We start from the raw sequence: 12,619 nt of genomic DNA, 5'->3' as shown, positions 1-12,619 counted from the left end.
CACCCCGCGCCCGCTGGGGGCGGCCCTGGCGGCGGCGCGGCGGGCAGGATGGCGGCCGCCTCGCTGTGGAAGGGGCTGGTGGGGATCGGCCTGTTCGCGCTGGCACACGCGGCGTTCTCGGCGGCACAGCGTGAGTGTGCGGGGATGGAGCGGGGGGCGGCGGGGATACGGGGGGAATCCAGGCCGGGCCGCGGCGCTGCGGGGCGGGGGGAGCTCGGGGCCGGGTGGGCCGGGAGGGCCGGATCCGTGCTGGGCTCCGTGCTGGACGGTCCGCGCTTTGTGTGTTGCAGATCGATCCTACATGCGGCTGACGGAGAAGGAGGACGAGACGCTTCCCATAGATGTAAGTTGGGGTTGGTTGGGAGGCGCGGTGCCGTTTGGATGGCTGGGTCTGTGTTGTGCTGCTGTAGGCAGGGATCTGCGGTGAGCAGCTTTGAGGTTACCCTTAATTCAGTTTTCATGTGATGAAATGAAGGTGATTTCTGCATCCCCACATCTGCAGCTGTGTCACCACAGCCTGGCCCAGGCCTCCCTCTGCTCCCCCCTGTCCTGTCACCTCTCACACAGCCTGAGCCCCACACAGCTGCTGCCCTCAGCTCTGCAGCATAAACACCGTCCTCCCTCTGGCTCTTGTTGGCTGACATTTGTTTATATGGCCCTGTGCCTGTTTGATGCCAGCACAACCTGTTTCTGATGGGCCTTCTGTATTTCATTTCTTTTTTTAAACTCCCCTTCTGTTCTGGTTTTGTTTAACCTCAAAGGTGAGGAGGTGCTTACCCACCTCCCCTCTGCACAGCTACTGTTGGCCACTGACACGCTTCTCTGAACAAACATCAGATCCTTGTGTGCGTTACAACAGCGTGTTGTTGTGCAGGTCTCCCCGTGGAGCTGTGTGAATCAGTGCAGTTCATGCAGCACAGACAGGCCGTCAGGTGCTGTGAGCTTTTGACTTTGCCATTGAATAGTCACTGGATGAAAAGTGCAGGAGATGCTGTTTGAAAGATGAGATTTTGTTATCACTAAGTAATCGATGTGTTGCGTTGTTCCCCTCTCTTACAGATAGTTCTTCAGACTCTGTTAGCCTTTGCAGTTACCTGCTATGGGATAGTACATATCGCAGGAGAATTTAAAGACATGGATGCCACTTCAGAACTAAAAAATAAGTATGTTTTATTTCTTCTCATAACCACACACATCCATTACGCACTGTGCAAACCGGGCACATCTGCAAAGTGGCAGCATCAGGCTTGGCCTCTCCTTAGCTCAGTTGTTTCACACAAACAGCTGTGATGCACAGGATCAGTCATATGTGGGGAAGCCAATAACACATGGAACTAAAGGCAGAGTTAGATAACTGGAACAGATGAAATACATTTTTCCCTTTGCTTCTCCTATTCCAAAACCCTGCTGAGCAGAAGTGTTTGCCTGGGAAGTAAGAGCTCGGCAGTCACAGAGCGCTGTTATGAGGCAGTCTCAGATATCACAGGGCTGTGCTGTTTATGGCTTCTTCACAGCAAAAGCCTGCGCTGTTTGAACCTCACAGTGAAATGTCCCAGGCAGAATGACAGATTTCTGTGGATTTCAAGAAAATATGGAACTTTGAATTGAGATTTTGATAAGGATCTGAAGGTGGGGTGGTAGAGGTGGCCTTTCTGGCCAGTCCCATAAACGTAAGAGAATATGGAAACAAAACAAGTTGATGTTGTGATAGCTTTGCTTCATAGCATTTATCTGAAACCCTGAAGTTCAGACATAGAAAGGAATTGGAAACTGACAGTGTTATAAATCATGGGGCTGTCACTTGTGTACGTGCAAATAATCATCCACAGATCTGCCTCTAAGCTCAGGGGAGGAAAGCGAAATTTGACAGCAGTATGGGCAGCCTGTGCAAATTGAACAAAGCAGGATCTTGTCAGGCACCTTGGCTCTGTATTTCATGGAATGGCTGGGGTTGGAGGGGACCTTAAAGATCATCTGGTTCCAAGCCATGGGCTGAGTGCCCCCCACCAGCTCAGGCTGCCCAGGGTCCCATCCAGCCCAGCCTTGAACACGTCCAGGGATGGGGCACACACAGTTCTCTGGGCAGCAGCATAGGGCCTCATTGCCCTCCGATTAAAAACTTCCTCCTGACATCTCACCTAAATATCCCCTTTTAGTTTGAAGCCATTCCCCCTTGTCCTATTTTCTCCGTCTTGGTTTAGAAAACATATGGAGTGAGTACGGCCTTCCTGAGCTTTGTATTTGAAACTTGCATTGCTTTGTAAAAGCTGGAACAACCCAGGCTGAGTCTTCAACTCCAGCCCTAAAACATTTATTAACACTGACTTTCTGCCTTTCCTTTGAAGGACATTTGACACGTTAAGGAACCATCCATCTTTTTACGTATTTAATCATCGTGGTAGAGTATTGTTCCAGTCCCCAGACACAGTGAATTCTTCTTCAAACCAAGATGCTTTGTCATCCAGCTCCTCACTGAAATATAGAAAACTCGAACCTCTGCGCCGCTAAGACTTGGACAGATTCTAACAGTACTCCAGGACGCTGAGCTGTAATATTGAAGTCGGGGATGTAAACACTTGTTTTTTTAATTTCTGGAGCAGTATTTATATTGATCTTCCAGACTTTATAAAGTATATATATATATACATATATATATATAAAAAAACTAAGGACCTTCTTTGTACGCTGTTAATGAAATCGAATTGGCAATGCGGTGTAAATTATTCTACAGTTACGCTGTGAAACACATCTTCAAACTTTCACATACAACCAAAGCTGCAGGTAACTTAACTTCAGCTACAACAAAAACCAGGCTAGTTTGTATCACCCTTACTGCTCTTTGTTAAGGGGGAGCGTTGCAGCGCTGTTTATTCTCTCTGTTTGCTTGCACTACAGTTTATAGAACTCCTTCAGAAATACTGTGTGCGCTGCATTGCTCACCGGCACTATAAGGGCAGCGTTTCCTGTTCCTACAGCGCCACAGAGACCTGCGCGGTGTAGGTACAGGAAGCCAGAACGGCTGCATTTGGTTTTATGATACCAGAGAGTAGTTTCGTGAAGGGTTTGGTTTGGGGCTTTTTTTTCCTCCCCCCTTAATGGTTCATTATCACACGATTTCCTTGTTGCCCACCTTTCTTTAAAAGCAAGCTGTCCCACGTTGCCCCCATTTACCTGGGATGTGGCTGTTCAGTTGGTGCCCACGTGGCAGAGGCAGCGCACTGCTGATCACATCCATCATCTGCTGTGCTCACTTTGCTCACCCAGTGCATTTTCGTTCTGTGACTGTGAGTACAGACAGCTGAATGGTGTGTTAGTGCCTCAGAACGGTACCAGCTCCCATTTTCTGTGAGGTATTTAAGTGTCAGTAAGCAGCATCCCTTCTGTAAAGGTTACAAGGTCCAGCAGCTGTATCTGTTTACTGGCATTAATACAGTACAGGTATCCAGCTAATTATAGTGCAGTCCCCCCCTTTTCTGTCTAAAGAGCCATTAAAATCAATTTCTAGCTGAGCCCTTTGGTGATTTAAAATGACCGTCTTGATTGCGTTTATTAGGACAGATGATACAGTCCTAAACTACCGACTTCTAAATTATGATCTCCTCTCTGGGGCTGAATCAGTGCTAACGTTTTCCTTGGTCTGGCATTTCATTCCAGCAGCAGAACACTCTTCTCCCACCCACCTGGCACAGCAAGGAGAGGGCAGTGCGAGATACTGTTGGGGCCAACTAGAACTTTGCATAGTCTGAGGCTGGTGTCTCACTGCCTCTGTGAGATGTCAGCCTTTTGTCCTAACACCTGTTTTTTAAACAGCTAAGAAACGTCAAAGGCAAAAAGCTTAGCAAAACTACTGTGTAAAGTGATAGGAAGTAGAGCTCTTCCTAGCTCTCCCCATCCTATGGATCGGGTGCCCCAATGCTAGAGCAATACCCGTAGCTGCTGCTCTACAATCACCCTGAAACATCTGGGTTTGGTTGGAAGGGGTTACTCTGCCAATTAAAACCTTCAGTGTTCTGGTTCCCCCCCTGGCTGGTGTCAGGGAGGGAAAATGAGGCCGAAGGTCTGTAACCAATGTACCAGACTGATCCTGCAGCTGTGGTTGGCGGTGAGCCATTGGGAGAGGGTATCTTAGAGCAAGGCTGCTCACTTATATGTCTAAGAAGCCCCATTCGTGCTCTGGTAAGGCTACGCAGGCCTGTCCAAGGTGGGTGGTGCTGCCATCTGACAGTTCTAAGTCATTCGTGGAGAAAAACATCAGTTCCTCAGCTGTGATTCGTGCTGGGAGCACCTTGTTGGCTGCACCAGGTCGCTGTGGTGTGACAAGTAGCCTTACTCTTCAGCAGCAATGGTGTACAAAGCTGTACAAACTATTTTTTCTTATTGATCTCGCAACGTCCAATAAAAACTGATATCTTAAAAGCGTTTGGGAGTGGTCTTTTTATTTCTCACCTGGATCCTGCTGCAGGAAATCCCCGGTGAGGGTGTATTGAAGTGACTGTACCAACAGTAAGTGATCTTGCCTTCATTATGGCAGCTCTGTGTGAAAGTCCATCTGGCCCTGTGTTCATTACTGGGCAATAAGATCAGTGTATGGAGTGAAAATAACATGCTGCAAGGGGCTAAAGAAAAAAACGTTGGATGGAAATGTTACTGGCCTGTGGTTTTCTGCTCTGGCAGACCTTAACCAACATATCTTCTGCCTTCTGTTTAACCATAGCAAAGGCTTTCCTAGCCCTGCCTACCCACAAGGACAGGCTCCAGCAAGGGCTGCTATTGCAACAGCTGCTGGGGGAACATACAGGCTGCTTCCAGGCTGGAGGTAGTTCCAATCACAGACTTGAGCAAGATCCCTTTGCGCTGCCTGCTCTGCTTTTCTTCTGGGGAATGCTGGAAAGGTGTCAAAACAGAGGAGCTTGCTTAACTACAGAGCAAAGAAAGCAGCAGACTCACCCTTCATCTGCTTCCTGTGCTGCCACAGCTGTCTGCATCCGGCACCAGATACAAGGGTGCAAAAGCCAGGAATAGGTGTCTTAAAGCAGCTTAACCCGCTCCCAGGGATGGAAGTTCCTCACAGATAAGCCAGCCTTCTTCAAAAGCAAACATAAATGGTGCCAACAGCCCCTTAGATGAGACCAAATAGGAAGAGTTTCAGCCTCACCCAACACTATTCTACCGCCTTCAACTGATTTGGCTGCAGGATGCGATGTTTTTACTACATTAAGTCCTAAAAATATAGAGGATCTGCATTCATTGTGTCACAGACCATTCACCTCCAGGGCTGGGGGATCTCTGGTGGAGAGCTCTGTGCTCTAAGAGGGGTCGGGGAGGGCAGAACTGCAGCACCTCTTCTGAAGATGACTTCACTGGCACACGTTTGTTCCAAGTCCGGTTGCCACAAAGGTCTCCCCCCATCCCTCAGTGGGAGCTGGATCCTGCAGCTCCCCACATGCAATTCCTGCTATCCCCAGGCCTGGTAGGCAGCCAGCGCCCAGAGGAAGGGCACAGAAAAGCTGTTCTGAATGTTAAACAAGCAGAAAACGTTGGGGTACCGGCTTTCCTCAGCCACAACCAGCAGCAAAGGCAAAACTCCTCCTGGCTGCTTGGCCTTGAGGGTCACCTTGGAGCCTTCACTACCTGGGGGAGAACTGCAGCGTGCACAGATCCGGCACCCCAGCAGGTAAAGGCCTGAAAATCAGTCCAACGTTCGTCTCAGTGACACAACGTCCTTTCAAAACGCTTCAGACTGCAACAAAAGCCATATCCTTTAAATGGCAGCTAATTCATTTTCCTGTCCTGCTAACTTAATCCGTTTTCCAGCCAAGAAAGGCAAACTGGAGTTCACGGAGCAGTGAGGCAGCCCAGAGCCTGGCAGCGAGTAGGAGGGCTGTCAGGAGCACAGAAAGCAGGAGCACAGAACACGAGCCCCTGAGCACTTTGGCAGGGGTGCAGGCTGTGCCGTGTCACACTTGATCAGGCCATTTTTAAAGGAAGGAAGGGGGGAAAAAGGGTAAAATATTACCCAAGAGATGGCTCGTCCTACACCAGTGGGTCCATGGGAACACACGGAGCTCCAATGCAATCAACGCAGCCAGGCAGTGCCCTCCTGCCCTTGCTGGTGCTGCTGAACCTGTTTCCCAAGGATTAGCTGCAGGCCTTCCAGATCTAAAACAGAAAAATCTTCCCCCTCCTCCCCCAAGAATTTTCAGCTGTGTGCTTTAGGGAAGTTCAGGGCCAGCCATGCAAGGCCAGAGCTGACGTGCTCAGAGCCCCAGGGCCCCAAGAGGGCTCTGCTGCAGTGAGTGCCAAGGCAGGGATCTACGCCTTGTGCTGGGTGCACCAGTGCAGAGAACAGACACTACAAGTGGCTGGCAGCCCTCTGCTGCATACCAACACGTGCCCAGGGACCTCAGTGCAACCACTGTGACTTCAGCCACAGCCCCACCACCATCATCACTTGGAAGCTCTTCTGCTTGTGTTGCTGCCGCGGTCCCCACCTGAAGAGCACAGCCCCAGAAGGATCACAAAGAAAAGCTGCAGCGACAGACCTACATATCCTCTGGGGTACAACAGGGCTGGTTAACAGACCTGAATGTAGTGCAGGCACAGCCATGCTGCTGCTTGGGTTTGGCCAGAGCTGACAGCAGAGGACAACCTCTGAAAGGGACGGTGGGAGAGATGCCCTTTCACCCTGCGCAACATGAACAGTGCTCACTTCTTGCAGTACGGGGAGGGCTGCAAGGCTTTCTCCTCTCTGCCCTTGCTTCTCACACCAAGAGGGAACTGCACAGCTCTGAAGAGCTCAAACCTGCAATGTTCCCAGCAGCTGGGACACTCAGCAGGGATCAGCTGACACACAAGTGGGGACGGAAGCCCTGGAAAAAGCAAGGTGAGTCACTGCAGATGTGGTTCCAGAGGAGCAGGAGGGCACAGATGCCCACCAGCCCAAAACCACAACCCCGGCTGGCAATGGGAATGAGCACGCAGCCTCCCAGAAACAGGCCTGGCTCAGGTTTGCACCCATCTCAGACAGACAGACATCTCTGGGCACAGATGTCCAAGGATGAATAGAGCTTTAACTGGCATTTTCAAACTCCCACGGGTTTCCTACTGTGACAAGAGCAGTCCCCTCCATGTCCTTGCTCGCTCCTGCCTCAACGTGGTGAGCACACCAAGTCCCGAGGTGCAATGCAGGCCCTAGGAAGGAAAGTGCTCTGTGGTTACACCTGCGTGAACGCAGCATTTTGCAGCTGGAACCCAGGCAGCTCTCAGTTGCCCTGTGAAGTCAGAGCCTGCTCGGGGCTGCGTTGCACTCACTTATGGAAAAAGCCAGAGCCCAGCCTACCCAGCAGCAGCTTCCTTTCTCAGCCCGGGCTGTGACTCACCACAGACCGCCTTCCCCATGGGGAACACGCTGCCAGCTCCCTGCCCTCACCTCACCTCACCTGCAGCAGGTGAAGCTCCCTGCCCAGGGCAGCACTGAGCCCCTGCACGCCCTGCCTGCACCCAGCCCCAGGCGAGGGAATGGTGCTGCCGCAGCATTTCAAGTACACTGAGTTTGTATTCCTGCTCTTCACCACTCCTCCTGCGGAAGGACTTGCTGAATGTGATGTATTTCAAATGGCCTTTTCTAGAGCTCGCCAGTCTCCCACTATCTCCTCTCCCACTAATGACTACTTTGGATCGTGGCTTCTACACTCTGCCCGCTGCTCGTTGGCAGAGGAGAAAGCACCGAACCCAGGGATGCCAGAGGAATTTAAAACACGTTTTTATAACAGCTGAGAAAGACAAGGTGCAGGAGCAGCTCAGACCAGCCTATGGACTTTGGACACACCTCTGCAGCCCTCCTCCCTCCCACCGTCCCAGCCCCATCTCTCCATCTCTACTCAGCCCCATTGACAGCAATGGGCCCTGCAGGCTGCATGCTGCCCTACGGTGGGATTTCCAACACCAGGGAAAGAATTCAGCGTATGAGACCAAATTAGGGCATGGATTTGATCATCTCTGCTAGTGACACGCAGTACGACCTTGGGTAAGTCCCTCCATCCATCTCTTAAGATGCTCTCGGAGGAGTGCCACGACACCCTACTGAGCAGCCCAAGAAGCCCTTGAGATAGTCTGTCTCTCTTCCAAAATACCCAACCGCAGATGAACTGGAACAATTTGAGTCTTCAGTTCTGCAAGAAACTGGGATCCGAGCTGCTCTCAGATCAGCCACTTAAACGCCATCGAAGCTGAATGTGCCAGCTGTGCACAAAGGATTGTAATACGCTGTAAGGACTGGAAAATAGCTTCAAGAAGTGATGTTATTTTTCTATGGCTGGGATGCCACTGTTGAGCAGCTGCATTATGAGTGTGCAATCAGCAAAAATTGTATCACTTTTCAGTCCTGAGCAGGAAGGCTCATTGTTACTCCTGTCCGACTTATAAAAGCAGCCTCGAGCCCTGAGGTCCCCATTACCAACAACTACTACAGCAAGAACTGACAAAGCCTTCAGCATCCCGTGCTCAGAGCCCAGCTACGCCAACCACTGTAACAAGCTGTGCACACAGCACCTGCCCACAGCACTACCACCACCTCAAGAGACAGAGTTTGCCTTCCTACACACCCAGCAAAAGCTGCTGCCCACTGCCCAACACCCAGCGTGCTCACTGTCTGCACCCGGCCACTGTCCATCCATCAGCCCATGCAGCAGGATGGCTGCAGGGCATGCTCCCTCCCTGCAGGCCGGAGCACAGTGACAAGAGGGAAAGCCTTCCAACCACATCCCTCCTGAAGGATGGAATGGCTCTGTGATACATTCTATATAAAACTGCTTGCATGAGGAGTGGCAGTGACTGAAATGACAGCAAAAATGCCAAGGATTCAGCTGCTTCCATTGCTGCTGGAGCTGATCCCGGAATCAAAAATAGCTGCAAAGCTCCCCTTGCAGATGTGGAGATAAAACTTCCCCCGGCTCTCGGAAAACAAATAAATCTGCAGCAAAAATCCGACTGGGGGTTTCCATTCCAGCGTGTTTCCCAGACCAAGCTGTTCCCCTCAGCTTCACCAGAAACTGTGCGCACTCTTTGGTCCAAGTTCAAAAACACGGACGGCAGCTTCTTTAGCAGCTCCCAACTCATGTTAAAGGCTCCTTTTCTTTACACCATATCAGCAGTCCCTGTTCCAGGAAAACCCACACACGGCTGCCAACCCAGGGCAGGCAGATGCTGTGATGTTGCTTCACCACACCTGAAAATAGCCTCCACTGAGCTGACCACAAGGTTGTACCAACACTTCAGTCTCTTCCACATCACACTATTCTCCTGAAATCTCAACAACCAGCTGCTAAAGTCACCACATCTGCACTCCCAGCACTAAGAAGAGTATCCTATGCTTCTTAAATAAGGCATGAAGCAGAAAAGAAACAAAACTGGCTTTTACAACACCCAAGAGGCTGCTGCCTTTCCCACCAGCTCTATCAAACCCTGTACTTGCACTCACTGATGGACAACACCAGGGTTCTTGCAGAACTCCATGCTGCATTAGCTACCACCAAGAGACAGCTGCCAGCATCATCGACACACGAGAGAAGAAAAGCATCAACACAAAGCCAAGCCAGCAGGGCACTTCCAGGGATGAAGTAAACATGATCATTTGCAGCTGGACTGGAATGGCCCAGTGAATCAGACACATCCGGTGGTTCTGGTTCAGTCTTCCCCACCTGCAATGCCACCGTTAAGCAAGGCAGTCAAAAAGCTGATGGCAGGATTCAGGTTTAAAAGCACAACTTAACAACTCTTGCGGGCCACAAGTTTTAATCCCAAAGCATTCTCGTCCTGTTTCTTCCTTTTCCACTTGAGACTTCAGAGCTTGTTTTCGCAGACCTGAAAGTAGTAGCTCCATTTAAACCCAGTGACTAACATCCTTCCTTCAGATCTCTGCCAAATGCTGTTATTGCCAGATTTGAGGTGTCTTTGGCCTCATTTCCAGCTTAACTAGGTTGCATATTCTTCAGGACAAGTGCTCCAGAGCCCGTTTGTTAAAGGTGTGATATCGCCATGCTGGCTGTTATGAAACACTCCAGTACAGCTTTACGAACTCTCATGGTGTGTTTCCATTAGGCAATCCATTTCCACTCTTATTTTTTCCATCAGAAGCTTCTGAGCAGATACTAAAGAAGCAAAAATTCAATACACTGCATGACTGCCATTTCAGGCAGCCAGCTGACAGGCAGGACCCAGAGAAAACTAGCAGGAGAAAAAGTAAATTACTTTTTCCTGTAAAGGGAGATATGAAACCTCTTAACCATTGCAAAACCAAGTATGGCTGAGCAACAGCCTCTCCGGCTGTTATTTGGGGTGATGACAGTCACCTTCTGACATAGGCTAGGCCTGGGGAAGAATACGTCCCTGCACATCATAAATGTACAGCACACAATCTAGGAACGGAAGCACCTCAGAGTAACCTGCCATCAGCGTGTGGGCCCTGGGAGCAGCAAGGCTGCAGGCCCACCTTAGGAAAGAGGAAAACATCGTGTTTATAAGAGAAGAATAAAGACAACAAGCACTGAGGACGCCCAACTAGGGTCCTGAAATGGGAAAAGCAGAACACATAGAGATATCGGGACACCAGAGCACCACACAGCTCTTCCACCTTCAGCAGGATGATGCACTGTTAATTCAGCCTATTGAACAACGCTCCTCATAGAAAACACAGCAAACTGTAACTGCGTTGTTTTTTCTTTCCCTAACATTTCACCTTAGATGCACTGCATTATTTCCATCTCGTACAAGGGATCAACAAACACAAAGCACATACAGCTTTCCAAATCCCATCTACAGACACATTCCCACTTCCCAGCCTGTGCCTGTTTCCTGATCCTATGGGACACTCCTGCTGCTCAGAAGCCAACCAGACACTCGGTAACACAGCTGCAGGGGTCATGGTCTCCACGCACCAGAAGGAAGGTCTGACACCAGCACAACCCTTCCTGGCTGTCCCAGTTGAACATCAAAGGGAACTGTGCTATTTGAAAGCCATTTTTTCAATGCATTTGCCACCCACGTCAAACAAGGTTGTTTGTTTTACAAAGGATTCTGTTAAGATCGTCTTTAACACAATAACAACATCCACTGGCTTCCTAAGCAAACAACTTTCACTTTGTGCTCCATTTGGGATGTGCGCATCCAGAGTTTTCTTCATCTTTTCATTGACACAATCCATGAAGATGGCATGTCTTCCTTCTGTCTTATGAAGATTCATGTTCAGTTCAGTGTAAAGCTTCTTCTCCTCTGACGTTCTCACCCAAATTCATTTTATTCAGATAAAAGAACGGTGAGGTAAGGAAAATTTCCCACTCTGGAGTGGTATGGATTATTCTGTAGTTCCTGTGCATTTTCTGATGTACACGTTTCCAAACAAGGTCACCATCTCCCTGTAACTGATTTGGCAGCCAACAGTATCACAGATCAAAAGAGTACGTTCAGATACTACACAAACAAAGTCACCAGCTAAAAAACCCTGCCTCTGCTCCAGGACCAGGAAAGAAAATTAAGTAAGAATTAACTAGAAGAAGGCCATCTCCTCTTACCACCAAAACAGCATAATCACACAACTGTGCACTTCAAAACCACATACATGCAGTACGTGGGACCTACTGTAAATAAATTCCATCTCAAGAGCCCAACATTAGGCATGGGAGGCCCATTGCAGTGACATACAACTTTCACACAGTGATTCTGAAGAGATGAATCCCAATTTGCATCACTCATCTCTGAGGCATTACTGTATCTTTTAACAGTATCTCCAACTGTACAGATAAATAACAGCTAAGAGTTTACAGTAACTTCTTTCCCTCTATCACTTCATCCACATGACACTGTAACAGAGTTGTGGCTGTTGGAATTTATTTCCTTTTTGAATCTCACTGGTATAATTCCAACGTTCAAACTACCTCTTCCAGAGGGACACGGCTGCTTCAGAGAAGGAAAATACACCTCGCAGGCTGGCTAGTACTGAAAACACCAGTAGGAACACAAGTTCAGGTCACCAACTTTTATCTGTTTCCCTGCCTCTTGTGCTGACAGATCAAGTAGAACCCTTCGGATATTCACAGCACTTCATAAGGAGCTTGTTCACGAGCACAACTTCATCCTGTCTTTTAAAACAAAGCTGTTAAAAGGATCAGGGGACGTTTTTGTAGGTGAATAGCTGAAAATACAGAGTTATCTGAAGAGCCACCTACAACTGGAATCTTACTGGTGCTGTTAAAAGGAAGAATCAAATTACATGCAGCTGCTTCAGTCTTCTTTGCATGTTCTGTGAATGTAAGATTACCTTTTGACAAGAGGAACAGAGGAGAGGATACCAAGTCAGGTAACCAAGGATTTGGTAAGATGGAACACAGTGCCTTTAATAATGAGCAGAAAGGTGCACCCTGCAGAAGCTGAACTGACTGATGGGGGCAGGCACCCCAGGCCACGTGCCATAGGAAGATAAAAACCAACACGTTCTGCAGCTATCACCATGAGCTGAGTTTGAGGGCGTGCAGAGCTGAATTACAAACATATCAGCAGTCTGTTGGTGACAGACAACTGGCGGAACTCAATGCTGCCCGCTACAGACTCCTCAGATCAGCACTTC

General features: G+C 49.3%; 1 protein-coding gene across 1 annotated transcript; it reads left to right on the top strand.

Moving 5' to 3' along the window:
- Positions 1–15: 15 nt before the first annotated feature.
- MMGT1 (membrane magnesium transporter 1) lies at positions 16–4,416 on the top strand. Its single transcript, XM_015860303.2, has 4 exons — positions 16–130; positions 291–343; positions 1,060–1,163; positions 2,346–4,416. The coding sequence occupies exons 1-4, from the start codon at positions 49–51 to the stop codon at positions 2,506–2,508; spliced, it is 402 nt and encodes a 133-aa protein (XP_015715789.1). The 5' UTR covers positions 16–48; the 3' UTR covers positions 2,509–4,416.
- Positions 4,417–12,619: the final 8,203 nt, after the last annotated feature.

This window comes from Coturnix japonica, chromosome 4 (assembly GCF_054131305.1).
Source record: "Coturnix japonica strain WE chromosome 4, WE-NBRP24, whole genome shotgun sequence".
Taxonomy (NCBI): Eukaryota; Metazoa; Chordata; class Aves; order Galliformes; family Phasianidae; genus Coturnix; species Coturnix japonica.
Note: the sequence above shows the minus strand (reverse complement) of the source record. Positions and strands in the feature narration are given on the sequence as shown.